This window comes from Pygocentrus nattereri, chromosome 27 (genome assembly GCF_015220715.1).
Source record: "Pygocentrus nattereri isolate fPygNat1 chromosome 27, fPygNat1.pri, whole genome shotgun sequence".
In the NCBI taxonomy this organism is placed as follows: domain Eukaryota; kingdom Metazoa; phylum Chordata; class Actinopteri; order Characiformes; family Serrasalmidae; genus Pygocentrus; species Pygocentrus nattereri.
Window position 1 is genome coordinate 21,269,313 of NC_051237.1, and position 22,618 is coordinate 21,291,930.

Here is a 22,618-nt window from a genome sequence, read left to right on the forward strand (position 1 = left end):
AAGCTGTTTTACAGTTAAGAAAAAATTTAGGATATCTTGCCAACTTGTGATCCTTCTATAATACTGTTTTCTTATCTGGAAATAAGATAAAATTATAGACTTAATTGTTGTTCTATAAAAGATTCTGTCCTAACTTCAGTCTTAAATGAGGCTGTCATGACAACAAAGCTGATTTCAGACTTAAGTATTTTTTGTAATATGGCCCCTGGTCTCAGGGCAGATGACGTGAGACAAAAAATTATGCTAATAGATAATCAGAGTATACTTATCATTTAATTAATTTTAGTTCACTGGATTCTTTTTTCAGTAAAACATAAAAATATCTTCGGGTGAGTAGTTTGAGTGATTCCAAAGTTTTGAATGGTAGTACATATTTTGGTGTGGCTTTTTTAATATCCATCTAATTAGGAGCAGGCAATATGATGTTATCCTGATAACTTACATCACTTTTCTGAGTATCTGATGGACAAGGCTGTACAAAGCCACAATATTTTTCACGAGCCAGGAGAAACAGTTCCTAACTACCGAAGTCGTCTGCCCAAGCTTAGTTGTGCAAACTGAAGAACTGGGTAAGATCTGATATTTATGGTTTTAGTCCATCAGGGCAAGGAATATTTGAATATTTATGTTTGACAACCACAAAATAAATAAATATATATATATATATATATATATATATATATATATATATATATATATATATAATAATTTTGTAGAAATAAAAAAACATTGTACACAATTGCATTGTGTTAAAATTTCATGGTGAACTGTACAAAAGACATGGCCTAAAATTTCTTGGGGAAAAAAATCTTTTGCTCGTTAAGAATGTTTCTGCTTTGTCCTGTAAATGTGTAATTTTGGAGATTAATTTGGAGAAAATGCTGTCCTCACTGTATTTGCTATCTTTGGTATTCGTTTTCAGCATGAACAGCCTCACTTACTGATTGTGTATTAAATAGCACTGCACAATGCAGTTCCTTTTGGTAATACACTGCTTCAGAACCCGTTTTGAAATATTCAGCAACACACACACACACACACACACACACACACATATACAAATACTAAGCGGAGCTACCTGCTCAGAAAGTGGGTGAGGTCAGTCTTTCTACAACAAGGATCAATTGCATCGATCATGAAGACCAATTTAGGCCAATTATAGACAGCATGTAAACATCAACACCCAGTGTATAACAACTGCATAACGCTGTTGTCGGAGCAAAACCTCCATATTTGCTCTTTTACAGTTTTTGACATTATTTGAAAAATGCTTGTCGCCCTTTACCTTGTATGTAAATTTCATGAAAAATGGCCCAACATTACTTGGAAAAAACGCCTGGTTCCATTGACTTACATTGAAAGTAAAGTGGGGTTTTTTTTCTCCTCCTGTAAAGTTGTCATTTTGAAGATACAAGGTTTTGTTACGACAACAGCGATAATCTGCACAGTAACAAGTACTTGATTGGTAGCTCATTATGCCATTATGTGAACTTACTGTTCCCACTTATATGAATTTTCCTTCTGTTTGTCCTCAAATAGTTCTTAAACTGTTATTAAGTAGTTCTTAAATAGCAGTGAATTGGATTCATAGTTGTTTTTTTTTATTTTGCTGGTCTGTATTATGAATTGTGAAGTATTGTGATGTGCCCTATATATGTATACTTTTGCCATATTGCCCACTTTAACATTTAATCTGAAGTTCAAGGGGCCCTTTGGCTCCTAGGGGACTGTAGGTGATTGTTTACCTTTACCTAGCGTAAAGTCCGGCCCTGATTGTGACGCACTGTAGTTGTGCTTTGCCTGCGCTGCATGTTCCTCTGTTGTGCCATAACGTGATAAACTGTTTCCAGGCCTGTTCAGATTCACTGACTCGCTTTCTGATTCATGCTGACATCCTCCTGCATGAGTGAGTCTCTCTCTGCTGCTCTCTCTCTCTCGCTCTCCTCACTCAACCCTTACATAAGAGCCGAATCAGATCAGCGCTCTCATTAACAAAACAGCACACACTTTTAAAGACATTGCAAATGAGGAACCATTATACACACATTTGCACACATATATATTTAACAGAGCAGCTTAAAAAAATAATTTAAATTTAAGTACAACAGTCTCTGGTGATTGTTTGAACATGAACAGTGCATCTATCATCCATTTGTACTGGTGCCCATCCTGGGCGCCTCTGTCTAATGCAGCACTTTGTACTGGACATACTGACAGAGGCAGAGTGACGCAGTTGTGCAGTGATTTCTGTCCGTGCCTAGAGGGCGATATGATGAAGCAGGAAGCCTCTCCGACACCAAAAGCCTCACGTAGACGGCGCTGTAGGTCAGCAAGAGCTGGTACGCAATAGCCTGAAAGCACACACAAATGGGTAATTGCAAAAGAACACGAGGGAAATCATGTTCTAGTGCGGTGGTTTCAAGTCTCTGCCCAGGGGACCCCCATACTCTGTGTGATTGTGGGGTCATAAAGGCAAATGTGGGACTGAGGCTGATGCTGTATAGTGCACAGTTCACTGGTTGCATACAGTGTGTTGCATACAGTGTGAAACTACAGTGTGAAAGCCACACAAGGCCACAGAGCAACACTGACATGGTGGTGTGTTAGCGTTTGTGGCGCTGATATGAGTGGATAAGACACAGCAGTGCTGCTGAAGTTTTAAAACACCTCACTGTCACTGCTGGACTGAGAAATATCCTGCCAGCAGTGTCCTGTGACCACGACTAGAGGAGGACCAACACAAACTGTGCAGCAGCAGATGAGCTACGATCTCTGACTTTACATTTACAAGGTGGACCAACAAGGGAGGAGTTGTCTAATAGAGTGGACAGTGTTAAACTCCAGCAGCACTGCCGTGTCTGATCCACTCGCACCAGCACAACACACACTAACACACCACCACGTCAGTGTCACTGCAGTGCTGAGAATGATCCATCACCCAAATAGTACCTGCTCTGGGGTCCTATGGAGGTGCTGATCACTGAAGATCAGGGTGAAAGGAGGTTAAAAAGGTATGCAGAGAAAGAGATGGACAGATGGACCCTACAAAGTGCAGCAAGTGAAGCAGATAAAGTGGAGTTCAAATAAGGAAGTGTACTTAATGAAGTGGCTGGTCAGTGTATATGGACACACACACAGGTGCCTTAAAGCATGGATCCCCAGGGCTGAGATTAGGAACCACTGATCTAATGCTAATTCAATAATATTACAAATTACTATCATTATTATTATTAGTAGTAATAGCAGTAATAGTAGTAATAGTATTATGGAATGTAAGACCAGCTTTAGAAAATAATAATTGTTATATTACCATTAGAACAGAATTTCCTGTAACCTGCAAAGCTAAAGAACTGAGAACCGTTCTGACGCTAACGCATAAAGAAAATGGTTGAATTGTTTTCCAGTTTTCTTTTTTTCTTCCTATCCTTCCGTACCTGATAAGAAAGGGTACAGTCGGGTATCAAGCTGTACTTTTTGGTCAGTTTCGCCTCTTCTCTCTGCCTCAGAGAAGTGCTTCTCTCTCTGGCGTCCACCAGCAGAGGGCGCTCCTCATCGGGCTCCTCAGCCAACAGGCCATCGTCAGCTTCCTCAGAGGTCGTGACGTCACTCACTACGAGGAGGTGGGACATTCTCTTCTTCAGTTTGTTCTGGGGGGCAAACGGAAGAAAGCAGACGTGCTTTTTTGTGAGCATTTTCAATTTTCACCACCTTTATAATAGTAAAAGTGATTTGTTTTTGTTGCTATTCAATAAAAATACCAAGCACTAAGAATGTCTGGAGTAACAGACGTCGCCTACAGTCATGTAACTGCAAGATCTGTAAGAAGCACCACGTCTGAAAAATAGTTATGCTTATATTATGAGGGTGAAAGTTTTCTTAGGCCGAATAAGCAGCCGACAGCAGTTTAGCCCCGCCCAGTCACACTGAAGTTATGAGGAGTGTTTCAGCCTTCACTATGTTTGAATAAAGCACAACATGTGGCAGCCAATCAGAACAGAGGTCAGTCTTAAAGGCGCAGGGACAATATCAGCCTGTTTAATTCCAAGAGATGCAGTTTCGTACCTAAAACCACAGAAACGTTATGCAGCAGTGGCCGACTGTTACTGTTATAGCGAGCATTGCTAGGGAGCACTAAGCCAACATGTGTGTACATGAGCATTTCTGGATTAAATACAGACCTGTGAAGCTTGAAAGGAAATTTCAGTAGCATTTTACAGGATTAGTTATAAATGGGTAATAACGTGGTAATGTTATGTATAGCAGGTTGTAATTACCAAAAAAAATGACATGTTAATCTTTAGACTGTTCAAAAATAATATATAAGTAATTTTAACAGTAACAGGTTGGTATTAAGGTGGTCAAAAGTTTATGCTAATGTTCCAGTTGTGAATAAGTAATCAGTAAAGATTAAATTTGCCAGCTTTTATCAGGTCTGGATCATGTTGCAAATGCCTTTGTGCATCAACAATTTAAGTCAAGTCACGTCAAGAGGCTTTTATTGTCATTCCATCTATGTACCAGTACACAGTGGAGTGAAATTATGTTCCACCAGGACCAACACGGTGCAACAAGGAACAAAGAGTACAAAGTGCGAATGTGCAGACGTCATGTGCAAACAAAAATTTAAGCTAGAAACAATAAATACGATAAATTAAACAGACATTAGACACAGTAAACAGACAGGACAGCGCAGCACTGACACGGCACTCATTCTGGACATGAGGTCGTGGAATAAGGTGCAGAGATATTTAACATGCTGTGATCCGTGAACAGAAATGAACCGAAAGTACGAAGACAAGCAAACCTCTATCTCATCTCTGACAAAGCCGAGCTCCTCCAGAGTTTCAGTCAGGGCTTGCAGGCAGGGGGACAAATCCCAGAACACACAAAACAGCTGAAAAAACAGAGAGAGGGAGACGTTAGACTGTTTACTAAAACTCAGATGCTATGATAACAAAAATGCTTCATCAGATACAGTACAGGAAATTGACATGAGATGGAGAAACAGATAGAACTCACACCAAGGCATTTCTGAGAGCACTGAGCTCTTTCTGTTACACAAAAGGCAGACTGATTGAATTTTGTCTTCTGGATTGGTTTAAATCTTTGAAATGGCCAAATTTCTGGATTTACCCAAATCCTGAGACCAAAAGCTGATGGGATAAAACACTGACAGAAAGCTGCACCATATTATCTCAGGGTTCAAACGGTCACCGTAAAGCTACAGCTTCAGCTTAACCCACAAAGCATAGAAACATGCATCCTATGTAGACAGACAAAGCCCTAGACACTCATTACCAGTATTTTTAACTGTTGTAACCCCTTAAACTCTAAAGGTCTGGAGGCAGGCCCACATTTCATTAGTTTCATAGTAGATACTGAAAAATGCCTGCATTTTTCTTAATATTTCTACGTTTTTCATCATTTTTTCCACTTACGATTTTTTGTGTGGTTTTATGTACCAAAAACAGCCATAATTAATTTTAATATCCAGTCTCTCATTATCCCTTAGAAATGCACCACTGCTTTTGTTACTGTGCCTTTAAGACTGATAAACATGCATGACCTCTGTTCTAACTGGCTGTCCCGTATTATTCCAGATTCAACAGGGATCAAAGGGTAAACTAGAGCTATTTAGATGACTATACTTCCACAATGACATTCTATTCCACTCATTTGGATAAGTATCTCATTAACTTTAATAATGCTTAATAAAAAAAATGAAACAAACGAACAAATACAGATATACTGAAATAAATGTACTATGCAGGTACATGATTCACTCATCAAGGTACAAACAATGTAAGTGTACCCTCAAAGCAGTACCGCAGTGGTTTTAAGGTCCTAACATGAGTTTTTCCTTGTGGAAAAGTAGATATTTGTACCTTTTCATAACCAAATGTTTTAAAACGGAACAGTAAAATAAAAGCCTGGAGACGAGACGGGGTGTGTGGAGTCAGTACAGTTTAGAGAATATCATTTCAATGGATTCTGGTTCAGTTATGTTCCCTGACTACCCCTGAGGGTACCATCACAGTGACAAGGGGACTCTGCTCCAGTGATAGTGTCGTACCTTTTTTTCTGAGAGTGCAGATGATCATGACTTTTTGTAAGAATATGGATATAAAGGTTCTTTACCTGCATTTTCCCACTGCACTGCTGGACCCAGTCGGCCACGCCCAGCAGCAGCCTGTGTCTGGCCAGCCGCTCATTTACTTGCACCAGACGTACATCTGTGTTCACATTAATCTGCCAAGAAAATCACCAGAGTTTTGGTGAGTGCCTCGGTCCAGTGCCTGTAATTCACTGCTGGGAAACTGATGGGCCTGCGGTTCAAAATAACACAGCTTGCCGAGGCTGCTAATGACATATTTGCCCCACAGAGGACATGACGGGCTAAAGAACACAGCTTTTACACCTCCCTTCTTAAATGAGGACTTGAACAGTTTTCATAAACACACTCAGGCATATTGACTGGTGCAAAGTGAATTGCCCATAGAAGTTCAGTATGGTAGCTGAGTCATTCTACAGAAACATCCATTTTTGTGTCCCTAGTATTTTACAGATATATTGCACTTAAAAAACAAGTTAGGGTTACAATTTATTGAAAATAATGAGATATTTTAACAATTACACCTTCTTGTGCCATCAATTTAGCAATCTTGAGTTTTGAAATCATTCATACAGAACTCCAAGCATCACAGAAGAGCTCGTCTGCACAGTCATGTGTGAAGGCTGAGGCCATATTTTGAGGTAAAAAACGTTTTTCTACAATCTTAACTGCAGTAATCTATACATGACTGTGAAATATATGCTTCACATAACATAAAGAAAACAAATGCCAAGTAAATATTATAAAATATATCATGAAAGTTCCCCAGGAGTCGTGTCACTGGTGTAACTGCGTAACAAAAAAGCTCTTATTTTTGAAATAAAGTCACACTGATGACATCACTCGACTTCCTTTCACCTGTTTTCTGAGGATCTATGAAGAAAAGCTCACGGTGAGTCCACTGTGTCTTTCAGTTCTCAGATATTTTCTCATTTAGCTCCTGATTTCATGTGAAGCTTTTAGTCAAAGTCACTGGTGTGACCTGCTTTACTGTTTGGTAACTGTGAAAAAATAGAAACCAAATGGATTAAATTCCATATTTTAGTGGATGTGCCATGATTGACAACTTGTGGTTTGATGCTCTGTGTTATTGATGCTTCATTAAAAATGTCTCTGGTGTTACCTTTTCTTATGTGTAACCGGTAACACCAGAGACTCCGATGGAGAGACAGAAAAGTGGACGCTTCTGTAGAATGTTCCAGGTTCTTTGGTCTTATAATGAGATTTAGGACATGGTTGATTTAGATCAGGTCAGAGGCTAAAGGGAATTCCCACTAATTTGTTTGCATTTAAGCATAATTCAGTCGCTGAGGTGTAAACAAAGTCATTCAGGGTGGTTTAATGTGAAATGGTTAACTGTGAAACGTACAGTCCCTGATCTCGTTACAGTGGTGGTGATGGGAACCAGCAGTCCCAATGTCTACAACACAAATACAGACGTTTTATTTACTAACCAAAACCACCAGTGAACCTACAAGTGTCTTTTTTTGTATGTCATGTTAATGATAGTAAAATGGTGCCAAATCTTTAAAAATTAAGTTTGCTTTAAGGAATATTTTGCCATACCACACCCTGTGTGTGCCTCTCCATGACAACTGTGTTGAAAAAAAGTAGGTTTTAAGGTTTTAAGCTCAAAACTATCTTAAAATCAGGTCTCTAGCATCAGACAGTGCATTCATACCTATTTTGTGTAATAGCTTTCTGTGAGGAAGCTTTTAGAGGCATTAAGCTCTTTAAATGTCTGGTTCTTATCACCACCACTGAACAATTATGACTGCAAGTTTCTTCTAAAATCACATCAAACCACTCTGAATGACTCTGTTTACACCATAGTGATTTGCTTGTGCACAAACATTGAAAATTGGTGAAATTCCCCTTCAAGTTGGGACTGTTTTCCCAAGACTGTGAGCAATGTGGGGATAATTGTGATGAAAACAGCAGCTTCCTGCCTCTTTGTTGTTGTAGTGGAGGATGAGGATGATGGCGGTGGTGATGAAGATGGAGACAAGGCTCACACACAGGCAGAGCGCCCAGAAATCCATGGTGCCCCCAGCGAGGTACCGGTGCAGGCTGGAGTACGTAGCACACCACAGCACCACGTACAAGACCTGCACACATATCAGCACAACAGTAAGTACAGAAGTGTAGAAATATAGATCCCACTTTATATTCAGTGTCTCCAAGAAATGTGTTGTTACACATGAATAACATACGCATTAACACTGTAACTACTGATGGTTTAGTCACTGTTACAGATGGATTACAGAAGTACAGCCCATGTAATTACACATGTGTAACTTCAACACAGGAACGTTCCTGTAGTTTAGAGTTAAAGTTACACTTTAAAATAAATGGACGGTAGCTGTGTAGTTGTTATGTAGGGTCTGTGTAATAGTGCAGTGGTAATATAGATATTGCTTTGGGTTTAATGCAGCATATTAATTAATGTCATTAAAGTTGCATGCTAATATAAGGGGGCGCCTGCTGTTCTGTCATATTACAGAATGGTTTAAAGCTGAAACTGGTTACAGCGTCATACCACTAGAATCATAAAAACTAGATAAATGCCAGGAAAGCTGGGAGATACAGTGGAAGTAGTATGTAAGTTACTGCAAACTTCCTAGGGGCAGTCATAGGCTGGATGTTAGGAAACCAGCCTTGTGATCGGAAGGCCGCCAGTTTGGTCCCCTTGGCCAACAGTACGTGACTGAGGTATCCTTGTGCAAGGCACCTGACCCCCAACTTCTACCGGGCGCTGCGGATAGGGCTGCCCACCGCTCCAGGCAAGTGTGCTCACTGCCCCCTAGTGTGTGTGTTTGCTCACTAGTGTGTATGTGGTGTTTCACTGCACGGATGGGTTAAATGCAGAGGCGAAAATTTCCCCATTGTGGGATTAATAAGGGTCTCTTAATCAATCTTTTACTGCTGGAAAAGACTTCTAAAAAAGCTGTTCAATCTGATTATGAATGTAATTACATTTGTTATTACCCTTGTGTAATTACATGAGAGAGAATATGATGTTACAACTATTAAGATACACTTGTGTGAATTACATGAGGCAAAACTAAAGTTGATACACGTGGAATTACGCAAGCTGTACTACTGTAATCCGTCTGTAACAGAGCCTAAACCATTAGCAGTTACATTGTTGTTGCATGTGTTGTTCACATGTAACTACACAGTTATTAGAGACATTTATTATAAAGTGGGTTATCAAACATGCACATTGTTTCAACACGTGTGAAGTAGATTACATCAATACAGGGTTTTCTGTCTTCCAGACTGTTGTGCTAATATATCATCCTCTTGGGATTATGAGGTTCTATCTGCGTTCTGAGGAGTGTTGAGATACTGAGCTTCAAAGATTTTGCATTCCACTTAGCAAAACAGGCAGGCGGAATGCGTCTCTTTCATACATGACAATGACAGACACCCTAAATGCTTTCTAAATGTAAGGTATCAGGTATCAAAGGTTTTTTGGGACAGGTCAAATGAAGATAGAACCTTCTAACCCTCAGAACTCACTTTCTGCTTGGAGTTATAAGGTTCAATCTGACGAAACATGAAAAGAAGCAATCATTTTCAAGGAACACAAACAGTTTATACTCTTAATTTGTGTTAAAACATAACATTAGTGTTGTAGCGGAGTGTCTACATGATCAGAAAGTTAAATGTAACGCTTTCTATGACATTTTGAGAAGGATTTTTAAAATTATTTATTTATTTTTTAAGACTTTTCTTGTTTTAGGACAAATCATCTGTTTCTTATTCAAAAGAGCATCGACGGCTACGTCAAGTATAAAGTCAGTGATGAATATTTAGTCCAGTGCAGAGGTCAGCTTTAGGTAGGAACCATTAGTTTAAGTGTCCTTTAGGTCAGAGAGAAGCCAGCTAATGTAATGAACTCCTAGGAGAGTACAAGTAAGTGTAGCAGGTCAGTATGAAGGCAGTGTGAGTAATAAGCCAACAGTTGGATGAATGAATGAAATTAATGTGTAAGTTGTCAATTCAATCCAAACGTTTGATATTTAATTACCTTTAAGGCTTAACATTTGTACGATTTAAGACAATAAGTCTTTTTTAAAGAGCTGTAAGAAGGCAGCCAGAGTTTCAGCAGCATGTCCTCATGTTTCATAAAGTTTTATCCACTAGTCGCTGAGCTCTGCGGCAACATGAGAAAGAAGCAGAACCTGATTGGTCCTCTTGTGTGTATATTCGAAGAGCTCATTGCCTCTCAGATATAATTTTATAGACCTAAGTTAGAGCTTGAATTTGGAGAGAGAACCTTTTTGTTTTCTAGACAGAACTTAAAAAAAACTCATATAATGTTAAGAAGTTGTCACAGAACATGTGAATGACTCAGCTTTGACCCAAGAGGATGATCTGTGCTGATGTAATGTGTTTGATTTGTGTAGAAATGAACTCAGCTCGGTCAGGTCAGCTCAATGGGCTACTAGTTTCAGTGTGGAAATTCTGCTTAATTGCAACACCGACAAATCTCGGCACAAGGTTGAGTGACAAATTCTGAAATGTCATAATGCTGACTGTGACTGTTTTCAGCAGCCTAAACTGTCCTAAAAGGAAAAGTGTTGTTACTTCAGTGAAAAAGGTCTCAAGAAGTAAAAAAGATAGCCACTACAAAATAACACCTTGAGTGCAAATGTATCTATTATCAGGTCCTCATATACTGAGTTAGGGTTAGGGTTAGGGTTAGGGTTAGGGTTAGGGTTAGTGGTCTAAAATAAAATGCTAAAGCTCCAGTGAGGAAAGTGACCAATCACAAAGCAGCCCATGAAATTAAATCCCAAAATGAGAATTAGGAGCTGAACTAGTAAATGTGAAGGACCAAATCCACAAATTTACGAACATACGTAAGTATTCGTGCTCAGGAAAATATAAATCCAGCCAAAGTGTACTTAAGTACATAGAGATGAGTAAATGGAACCAAACGCTTTAGCTGGATGATGACATGCACTTCTTGAGCTCAGTGTGCTGAACTCTCGTTTAGGGATTTTCATGAAGTGGCTTTCGTAAGTGGATTTCACAGAGGGTGTTGACATGTTCCTCTTACTGGAGCCAAGATGAAGTGAAACAGGGAAGAGTTGAAGAACAGATATCTTCTGACAGATGGAGGGTTCAGCGCTATTCCAAGAGGAGTTTCGAAGTCCTCCACAGGGATCTGTGTAAGAAGATCCACAATGGTTTCAATGTTATGTCTTGCATCATTATTTCACCTAGATCAGTTTTACCTGTAGAGGATCCTTAATTTAAGTGATTATGGATAAAATTTCTGATTTTAATCCGGTATGAATCTGCAGCGTGTGTAGTTTTACAGTCTCTCCTTCTTCTTTCAGCTGCTCCCTTTAGGGGTCGCCACAGCGGATCATCTGCCTCCATCTTGCCCTATCCACTGCCTCCTCTACTTTTACACCATCTCCATCACCCTAGCATTCTTTTCAGCTACACCTGACTTCCTCATACAGTACCACAGTTCCTGTCTTGGCACCCTATCATATGTCTTCTTTAGATCCACAAAGACACAATGCAGCTCCTTCTGACCTTCTCTGTGCTTCTCTACCAACACTCTCAACACAAAAATTGCATCTGTGGTGCTCTTTCTGGGCATGAAACCAAACTGCTGCTCACTGATCTGGACCTCTCGCCTTAGCCTTGCTTCAACAACTCTTTCCCACACCTTCATGGTGTGGCTCATCAACTTTATACCTCTGTAGTTACTGCAGCTCTGCACATCACCCTTGTTCTTAAAAATGGGGACCAGTACACTGCTTCTCCACTCATCAGGCGTCCTCTCACTCTCCAGGATTTTGTTAAACAACCTCCACAGGTATGTCATCTGGACCAAATGCCTTTCCATTCTTCATCCTTTTTAAAGCTGCCCTCACTTCCACCTTACCAGTTCTCTGCACTTCCTGATCCACTATCTCTCCCCCTGTTGTCCTCCTCTCTCTCTTGTTTTCCTCATTCATTAGTTCTTCAAAGTATTCCTTCCATCTACTCAACACTCTCTGTTCACTCACTAGTACATTTCCCTCTCTATCCTTTATCAGCCTAACCTGCTGTACATCCTTTCCAGCTCTATCTCTCTGTTTAGCCAAACGATACCAGTCCTTTACTCCTTCTTTACTGTCCAGCCTCTCATACAGCTCATCATAGGCCTGAGCCTTTGCCTTTGCCACCATTCTTTTTGCTATGCGACTAGCCTCACGGTACTCCTGCCTACTTCCTTCATCTCTCTGGTTATCCCACTTTTTCTTAGCTGCCTTCTTCTTCTGAATACTCTCCTGGACTTCCTCATTCCACCACCAACTTTCCTTGTCTTCTTTCCTCTGACCAGACGAAACACCCAACACATTTTTGCCAGTTTCTCTCACCACCTCAGCTGTACTTTCCCAGTCCTCAGGTAGCTCCTCACTGCCCCCAAGGGCCTGTTGCAATTTTTCCCTGAACTGCCTGCAACCATCCTCCTCCTTCAGCTTCCACCATCTAATCTTTGGCTCTGTCTTCACTCTCTTTCTCTTCTTTGTATCTAATCTGATTCTACAGACAACCACCCTATGCTGCCTTGATACAATTTCCCCTGGTACCACTTTACAATCTCCAATCTCCTTTAGGTGGCATCTCCTGCTAAGGATAGAATCCACCTGTGTGCACCTCCCTCCACTCTTGTATGTCACCCTGTGTTCTTCCCCCTTCTGAAAATACGTGTTCACCACAGCCATTTCCATTCTCTTTGCAAAATCTACAACCATCTGACCTTCCGCATTTCTGTCTTTCACACCATACATACCCAGCACCTCTTCATCCCCTCTGTTCCCTTCACCAACATGTCCATTGAAGTCTGCACCAATCACTAATCTCTCCTCTCTAGGGACACCATGTACCACTTCATCCATCTTACTCCAAAATTCCTCTTTCTCCTCTAACTGACAACCAACCTGTGGTGCATATGAACTGACCACATTCAAATTGACACCATCAACCTCCAACTTCAGGCTCATGATCCTGTCTGACACTCTCTTTACATCCATAACACTTTTCCCAAGCTGTTCCTTTAGGATTATCCCTACTCCATTTCTCTTCCTCTCTACACCATGATAGAACAGTTTGAATCCACCTCCAATGTTTCTGGCCTTGCTTCCTTTCCATCTGGTCTCCTGGACACACAGAATATCTACCTTCCTTCTCTCCATCATGTCTGCAAGCTCTCTGCCTTTACCAGTCATTGTCCCTATGTTCAGAGTCCCTACTCTAACCTCCACACTCCTGCCTTTCCTTCTCTCTCGCTGCCTTCTAACCCGCCTTCATCCTCTCCTCTTTGATGGTCTTTGACATACAGTAGTCCAATTTCCACCGGCACCCTGCTGGTCAACAGCACCGGCGGCGGTCGTTGTTAACCCGGGCCTCGACCGATCCGGTATGGCAATCATATTTGTGATCTGCATGATAGTTTTGGCACAAGTTTTACGCCGGATGCCCTTCCTGACGCAACCCTCACCATTTATCTGGGCTTGGGACCATAGTCCCAAACTGTAGTTTTACAATCTGACGGTAATAATTGTGGAGCGATTTTAATCCGGTATGAATCTGCAGCGTGTGTAGTTTTACAGTCTGACGGTAATAATTGTGGAGTAAATGGTCTTCTGTCATTGGCTGCATCTGAAGCTCTCTCAGTAACAGAATTCTTGTTTCAATCCACATCACGCTAAAGGAGTAATGAAACCTGCTGACAGCCATGACTGTGTGGTGTGTTGTTTTTGTTGTTGAGTGAGTCCTGTGGCATAATACTGACGTAAACATCTGCACTATGGCTTTTTACATCCAGATATTTGTGGGAATTATGAAAAATGACAGACATATTTACCAGTCAAATCAAATAAATTACATGATAGAGTCACCACTGGGAAAACTCACTAAAAAGAAAACTTCAAAAACAAAACTTTTTCCAAATTTTCCTTGGATTACTATAAAAACATTATGTATGGTTTAAGAAGATGAGGAGTATAAAAAGGCACTAACTTGGAAATCTTCCTTCTCAAGCAGTGTCCTGCAGAGTGACAGGTCGAAGCTTGGGTATAATGTAGAAGAAGTGGACACAGCCAGGACACACTGACCTAACAAATATGAACACATGAAGAAAGCAGGAGAATTCAAATCTGAATAACAATAATATTGCGCTGATGTGTGTGTAAACATGTGTGGCATGTGTAAAAATGAGTCTATTCATTTTGCATAATCTCTGTGTTTATTTTGCTGCTGGAAGATAAACATCCTTTTGGGAATCAACACATCTGTTTATCAAAATCAGTTTCAGAGAAGTGAATGTGCCTGAGAAACACAAGTCAAAAACTCAATTTAAACCACAATAAAAGCACTTTTTGACCTGTAGACTGAATAAAAATCACTTACACTGTGTCATACCTATTTAGCTAATGCAGTTTAATGCAAGATCATTTAAAACAGCGTCACCATAATTGATATGTATCGCCAAATAAAGCAAAAGCCAATCAAATGCTTCCTTTAAATGTGTTAGAACTGTAAATAAGCTGGTTACATCCTCCACTCTTAACCTAGTGTGACGGAGAGCAAGGAGGCGGACGCATACGCTGAGATAAGCGACTTTTATTAAGGGCAAATCCAGGGTCGTAGTCAAAAAAGTCCAAGTTCAGAAAGCCAACACGGAGAGATTGGGGTTCAGACATGACAAGAAACACAAATAGCAAACAGATTCAAACACAATACAGCGGACAAAAACCGATACATTAAACAAAGACCGGCGAACACTAAGGGCAAACACAGGGCTTAAGTAACACAGGGACAATGAGGGTCAGGTGCAGACAATCAGGGTCGGAGTTACAAAACAATGGGTTGGACTAGGACCACAACAAAAACGCACATGGACAGGACTGGGAGGGGCCAACCGTGACACCTAGCAGCAACACTGACGTATGTAAAAACTGAGAACTGAGACCGATTCAATGCCCAAACAATATCTGGACATCAGAAGTCCTGTGGTCAGAAAGCGACCATTAATAAATGGTGCAATGGCGTAAATGGGGCTGATAGGTTTTACAGCAACAAGTAGGTTACAGTATGAAATTGTACATATACTGTATGTAGAGGAGCTTTTTAGTTTTTTTAGTGAAGAAAATGATTCCATGTAGAGCCTTGAACACTCAAAGAACCCTTTGCATGATTAAATGGTTCTTTCCATTGTGAAAGGTTCTTCAGATTGATGGAGAACACATTTTATATGGTGCAATATAGAACATTGCTGAAAACAAAGAACCAAAAAGGGTTCTTCTAGTGTTACAGGCTTGACATTGTCACAATAGAAGAACCTTTTTAAAAACCATCTACAGCACAATCGCCATCAATCTGAAGACCCTTTCATGATGCAAAGAACCCGTTAATCATGCAATGGTTCTTTGAGTGTTCAAGGTTTATATAGAACCATTTTCTTCACTAGAGAACCTTTAAAGGACCATCTTTGTGGTGAGTGAGCACTTCTAATGAAGTGGAAGAATAAGTCTAAATCTCTCTCTGTAGGATAAGTTTGGCATTAAATTTGACCTCACTGGACTTAACATTACCATACATTTTATAATCCGCTGGTCAAAGTGGTGGCGATAGGAACCAGGTGTCTGGAGAGTTTAATGCCTCTCAAAGCTCCCACAGAGAAAGTTATTACATGAAGTGGTTCTAAATACACTGCCTGATACCTGAGACATGTTTATTGATAGTTTTGAGATGATATTTTGTCCCAAAAATGTTTTAAACTCAGAGACGTCAGTGCAAGGTGTCGTTAGGCAAAATAGTGCCCAAAGAAATGTATTTTTCAGACTGACCACTATTTTATCATCATCGACACTACAAGGCACCTGCAGGTTCACTGGTGGCTTTGGATAGTAAATAAAACGATGGCTATATTTTTGATGTAGACATGGTGACCCCTGGTTCCTATCAGCACCACTATAAAGAGTCAGCAAGTTTCTCTACAGTGAACCACTTCACAACAAACCACTGTGAATGACTCTTTTTACATCTCAGTGGTTGAACTATGCCTCAGGACACTCAGGACAATGTGTTTCCAGCAACATCTATCGCAAATATTGAGAAATACTGAAGAAAGACAGTGTAAGTGCAGTGTACCGTTCTTCCATGCTGCACGTCCTCTTCCTCCGTCCGGTACCGAAGTGCTTTCTGATGAAATTCTGGATGCAGTATCACTCCTGTCTCCATTAAACTGAGTGATCGCCTCCTCCATCACAAAAAGAACTGTCGGAAAATGTGCATTTTCACGAGAACATGTTAATCCTGGGCTTGTTACTATTATTACATATTAAGCTGAAGAATTAATATTAAACTTAATTAGTCAGTAACTACAAGGAAACCAATGATTATGTTAATATAGCTTTGTGTTTGAGGGGTTGAAGGAATATTCCAGCGCATTTCAACCTAATCTCTGTCTGCCATATCTGAAGCGCTGCAGCGTACAGTCGGCTAATACAGACTCTCTGGATAGAAGGTAGCCCCACTACTGGTCATTCCACCAGCAGCTCAGAACAATTCATATAATTGCAATTTTTTAAACAGTTGACCTCAGCAGTGAGTTTATCACAATATACATTAGAATAAAGTCGTATTCATAATTCAAATAAACATAAAAACTATAAAAAGTAACAAGAATTTCTTGGGTCCATATTTTTCCTGGACACCTTCACAGCCGCCACAGAGTAACACATAATATCATAATTAATATCATCAATTACATTATGAGCTCAATTTACTGAAGCACTGATTGGTCAAACCAGGAGCTGCTTTTTAACTACATATAACACTGGGCTTCCTCGAGGAGAGGCTTGGAAATGGTTAAACAAACATGCTAACATCCAGAAAATCACCGTTTATTATTATTATATTAACACTTTTCTCAGCAAATAAACACAAACTATACAAATAAATAGATTGTGAAAATGTGTCTTGGGTGCCTAAGACTTTCGCACAGTACTGTAATAAAAAAAATTCCCTGTAACTCTGTCCCTGTGACCCAGAAGGATGAGCGGTTTAGATGATGTGTGTGTGTGTGTGTGTGTGTGTGTGTGTGTGTGTGTGTGTGTGTGTGTGTGTGTGTGTGTGTGTGTGTGTGTTCACACCTCTCCACAAAGACGGCCAAGCTTTGATAAAACAGACAACTGCAGCTTTCTAATATTAAAAAACATAATAAAACAGCAATAAAACCATTTTTCTACAGCTGTTTACAGCTGCCACAATAAACACCAGCAATAAAACACAATAAAACCCTTTTATACATGTTACTAATGCAACAAAGGCATACTGAAAGAGTAATAATTCCACTTATTTTCCAAAATTTCTGCTCGATTAAATGGTTAAGATGTAAATAAAGTCATTCGGAGCGGTTTGGTGTGAAATGTTCCGTTCTAGAGGAACTAGAATTGTTCACAGTGGTGGTGATACGGACCAGACGTCCACCTCTAAAAGCTACTACATGAATTGGGGATGAATACACTGCCTGATGACGTTGTTTTATGACAGTTATGACCGTAGATAACAATGTATTCTATTCATGGCAGAGAGGTACATGCAGGTACATGCAACACCCGGTTCCTATCATCACCATTGTGAAGGAATTCAATTTGGTATGTTTCTCTACAAAGTCTGAATGACTTTGTTTGTCTCACTGATGACCAGATTATGCAGAAATTTTGCAAATTTGGTGGAATTCCTCTTTGAACTGACGGACCTCTAACAGAAATGTAATTTTACAGCCACTGTGAAAATGGCAGCAGCAGCCCAGTGAATATTATCAGTGAGTTTTGAGTCAGTGGGTTTCCTGCTCATTTCGAAGTACTGGGGAATGCGTATAAGGCTGTCTGTGGTAATTAGCTGTATTACGCTGATGCAGAAGCTGGTGATTGCATTTGAATGCTGGAGTGTCTAAAAAACATACACCACTGTTTAAATTCCTATTTAAATTAAAAGCTATTCAAATCAGACTATTCAAACTAACTTCGTAGAAAAGTTTTCAGTATATCATTACGGGGCACAAACAAAGCACACTTTTTTTTTTTGTCATTTTTTTCTCATCTTTCATCTTCACTGTGACCCAACCACATCATACATGAATCATGAGACTGTAAAAAGCCCCCACAAAATTAATTTGTGCGCTCAGCTGACATCATTCTCTCCTCACATTCTCACAGCCCAGCAACACACTCAACACATTCAACAACCAACCAATGAACCACGAGCCAGTGAGTGAGTCTAGAGCTAAATACATGGATTTTAAAAGCTCTTGCAGCCCAGTTGGCTTCGTTTTCTTGGATCCACATCCAATCCACAAGTCAAAATGTTTTGAACAAAGTGAGCTTTTCAGATGAAGCTTGGCTCTCTGCTGATTTGCAGTAGGCCACCCGCACTGGAACAGGAAACAGAGCGGCAACACTTCTTCTTTCGTAGTTTCACATATAAGCAGCTGAACTTTCTTTACAAATATTTAGCTCCCTTAGCTGAGAACAGCTCACACAGCAGAGTCAAAATGACAAACATCTCACACTCAGACTCTATATTTGCTTGTTTCTTGGTCATGGCTTCCAAAATCAGTAAACTCATTAACATTGACAGACCAGCTGGCAAGTCCATACGTACCCTTAAAATCAATAATAAATCACGTGTCTAATAATTACGTATCTAATCACGTAATAATAAATCTACGTAGTTACTAAGGCTCATTCTTATGATGTGGACATACAATAAGCTTAAGGAGCTGTAACCAAGACTGAATCCAAACATGTATTACACACTACAATAACCTTAGAATAACTTTGTTAGTTTGCATTGTAGTCCATGTAGGTTTAGATGGTGTCCATACAAGAAGGCTAAAGAATTGATCCCTTAAAAAGGCCAAAACATCCAAACATTTATTCCACACTATAATAACTTCTATAAAAAAAGAATATGTTAGCCAGTTTGTACTGTTTTCCATGTAGTCACTAAATATGCAGCAGTTAGTTCTGCCAGCACAATACGATTGGATCGGGAGTGTTCTTGCTGCATGTATATGTACATATTACAAATATTGGTGCAATATATGTAATGTATTAAAATACAGGTGCTAAATATATTTAACTGTGGTTGGTATGGTGTAGTGGGTAACATCTCTACCTTCTACGCTGTAGACTGGGTTCAATCCCCACCTGGGCAAACACCCTACACTAAACCAATGAGAGACCTTGGGCAAGACTCCTAACACCACCTTCACCTACCTGTGTAAAATGATCCAATTGTAAGTCGCTCTGGATAAGAGCGTCAGCCAAATGCCATAAATGTGCTCTTTTTTGAATATTGAAACATAAGCAAATATGTGCACATATATCAATATGTTGAAATAAAATATATGCACATATGCAAAAATGAAATATGTGCTATTTTTAATATTGGAAATATATTTACTTTGCAGATAGGCAGTTTTTTTTCACAATAATGGTATCATTCCATCAAGCACTGGTCCCTAAATAACAACTCACATTACTCTGATTTCTACTTGACCACCTATAAAAACATTATATTAGATTTCACATATTAGATTTCAATGCACATTAGGTAACTTCTATATAGCTGCAGTCTGTCTGGTCACGTTCTGAAGGGGAATCTGACAGCAGGTCTATACATCCAGTTCTGAACCTGTCATTAATCCTAAATACGCTTTTCAGCTCGGCGGCTTCGAGGGCGGAACAACAAAACAAACTGGATTCAGCCAGAAAGCAACAGAATACAATTCAGCAAATAAGATGAGCTGCGAATTGATTTACAGACTGAATAAAACCACATTCACCTGGCAAATTAATAAATAAAGCTGAGCTAAACCTGATATTGCGGCAGTGTTATGGCTCTATCTGTAATTCAAAAGAGTAGTTCTTTGGACTTTTTTGGTGGAAGAAATCACTCTTTTTAAAGAAAAGAGTTTGATATCATGTGGAAACATTTAAAGTGTACCTTTCACTCCCTCTTGATGACCCCTCACATGGCCAGGGCCTGACAGCTAGCCCAAAGTTTTATAACACAGCTACGACCAAAAAAATAGCTCAACCAGTTTACACTGAAGTCCCTGTAGTTACTGATTAGTAAGACTGGAATTGTAAAGGGTTACACTGTGGTACATAAAACCACACAAACATTATAAGTGGCCACCAGGGAGAAAAATAAAAGAATATTGTAGGATATGGGTCCTTTAAACAAGCCCTAGGATGTAATAAGTCTGGGAGTTTAAGGTGTTAACTATAGATAGATGTATAGATGACTACATATATACATAGATACACTCTAAATTTGTGTATTTCTTAGTTTAAATAAAGACACCACTGTCTTCTCAACTGCCTGCCAAGATTTGTTTACTTACTGTACTTCAGTTGAAGCTGCCAGCTCTGGCCCACATGTCCAAACACTCGCTTGGCTGTCAGTGTGTGAATGAGAGAAAGGAAGAGAATGAAAGATAGACACACTTAAACTCAAAGAAGCATAAATTAAGAGAAAAACACAACATACAGAAACATGGATTACCCTGATGTAGCTGCTCTCTCTCTCTCTCTCTCTCTCTCTTTTTCTCTCTCTCTCTGTCTCTCGCTCTGTTAGCTGGCGCGTGAGTAAGCCCACATTTTACTGCAGACGTGTACACTAGCAACCTGACAAGACTAGTCCACCTCTCCTTTTACTTTCCCTCTGCCTCTCTCCCTCGTTTTCATGACAGTATCCGCTCTGTTGCTTTCGTTTTTTTTTTTATCCTCTGGCTCCTCCCACTTTCAGCACTCATCTATGTTTCTTAACAGTCTGACATTTCCTCATCCTCACTGTTTTCTTACTTTATACTCTCTCTCTCTCTCTCTCTCTCTCTTTCTCTACATGCGACTCTCTCTCTTTCTACATACTGCACTCTCTCTCTCCTTTTCTCCACCACTATTACTTCCTCCTTCATGAGACTGTAACACCTTAATGACAGCAAGCCCTCCCCCTATTTTTTGCTCTTCCTCCTTTATCTCTCTCTCTCACCGCAACCTTGTGACTCGGATCAGCCTGAACACATGACTAGAGGAATTCATGAAACTTTTCTCAGCTATAAGGCCAGTCTGTGAGAGAGAGAGAGAGAGAGAGAGAGAGAGACAGAGAGAGAGAGACAGAGAGGAAGAATGAGTTAAAGAGAGAAAGAGTGAGAGAGAGAGTTTGAGACAGAAAAAGTGTGAATGAGAAACTGAGTTAAAGACAGAATGAGAAAAGAGAAAGATTGAGTTTGAGATAAAGACTGAGAGAGAATGAGGGAGAGAGAGAGAGAGAGAGAGAGAAAAAAAATAAAGGGAAAATTAGGGAAAGAAAGCAAATTGGAGAGAGAAAGAGATCAGAAATAAAATGAGACAGAGAGAGAAAGAACAAGACAGAAAGATTCAGAAAGAGAGAATGAGATGGGGAAAAATTCAGAAAGAGAGAAAGAGCCGATAAGAGAGAACAAGACAGAGAGAGGGTCAGAAAGAGAGATGGAGTCAGAAAGAGATAGAGTCAGATAGAAAATGAGACAGAGAGAGAGTCAGAAAGAGAAAGAGTCCGAAAGAAAATGAGACAGAGTTGGAAAGAGAGATATGAGATAGAGAGAAAGAATGAGACAGAAAAAGAGAACGAGGCAGAGTCAGAAAGAGAGAATGAGACAGAAAGATAGAGTGAGACAGAAAAAGAGTCAGAAAGAAAGAATGAGACATAATGAGTCAGAAACAGAGAAAGGGGAGTCAGAAAGAGAGAGAGAGTCAAGAGAGTCAGAGAAAGTGAAAGAGTCATAGCAAATGAGTCACTGGGAGAAAGAGTGAGCCACTGGCAAAGAATTAGAAAGAGAGAGAAAAAACTATTTATAGATAGGAAGAACAAGGTAGAGGGACAAAGAGAGTCAGAGAGAGAAACAGAATGAAAGGCAGCGAGAGAGAGAGAGAGATCAGATTATGGTCACTCACTCAGAGGCAGCCATCTGAAGGGAACATGTTTCAATTCCACAGTTTCAAAAACAGCACAGAGGAGAAAATGCAGGCCTGCCTCATCTGTGGGTTCCTGCAGGCCTCAGCACAGAGGCAGTTAACACTGAGTCTGACAGAGGTGTTATTTGACAGGCATGAACAGAGATCAGACTTACCTGAGAACCTCTATCACCTACACCTTAATCCTCACCCGTCACCACCTCTGGCTCGGTGATCTCAGGCTGCGGCTGCTGAATCATTCCCCCCACCCAGAGGGACTCGCTGACACTCTGACGATCTTTAAGGGCATAGCAGCTTTATAATGCAGCTGTGCTCCAGCTATTACACCAGCCCTAGCCTTAAAGGGGAATTCCACTAATTCTTCTAAATTTCTTCACAATTTTTACATTAATAACATTGAGATGTAATTAATACTCAGTCACTGAGATATCAAAGTCATTCAGAGTGGTTTGATGTG

At 40.0% G+C, this 22,618-nt stretch overlaps 1 protein-coding gene across 5 annotated transcripts; it reads right to left on the reverse strand.

Moving 5' to 3' along the window:
* Nucleotides 1-1,579: 1,579 nt before the first annotated feature.
* LOC108411941 (transmembrane protein 268) lies at nt 1,580-22,397 on the reverse strand. Of its 5 annotated transcripts, none has more exons than XM_037535231.1 (10): nt 22,317-22,397; nt 20,550-20,603; nt 16,283-16,408; nt 14,150-14,244; nt 11,184-11,291; nt 8,062-8,220; nt 6,139-6,249; nt 4,805-4,894; nt 3,435-3,647; nt 1,580-2,351 (listed from the first exon to the last, which is right to left on the reverse strand). In XM_037535231.1, exons 3-10 carry the CDS (start codon nt 16,395-16,397, stop codon nt 2,184-2,186), a joined length of 1,059 nt encoding a protein of 352 aa, XP_037391128.1. In that variant the 5' UTR covers nt 16,398-16,408; nt 20,550-20,603; nt 22,317-22,397; the 3' UTR covers nt 1,580-2,183. The 5 variants fall into 5 exon arrangements, with proteins under 5 accessions (XP_037391128.1, XP_037391127.1, XP_017539239.2 ...); XM_037535230.1 differs by lacking the exon at nt 22,317-22,397 and adding an exon at nt 22,141-22,159; XM_017683750.2 differs by lacking the exon at nt 22,317-22,397 and adding an exon at nt 20,711-21,146.
* Between the last annotated feature and the right edge of the window lie 221 nt (nt 22,398-22,618).

Bases quoted from the DNA above. Each gene is read 5' to 3' on its own strand.
- LOC108411941 (XM_037535231.1), bottom strand. From the start codon at position 16,397: ATGGAGGAGGCGATCACTCAGTTTAATGGAGACAGGAGTGATACTGCA. The intron at 14,245-16,282 runs GTACACTGCACT...CATATTTGTTAG, and splicing joins ACGTGCAGCATGGAAGAACG to GTCAGTGTGTCCTGGCTGTG. The intron at 2,352-3,434 runs GTACGGAAGGAT...GTGTGCTTTCAG, and splicing joins ACTGTACCCTTTCTTATCAG to GCTATTGCGTACCAGCTCTT.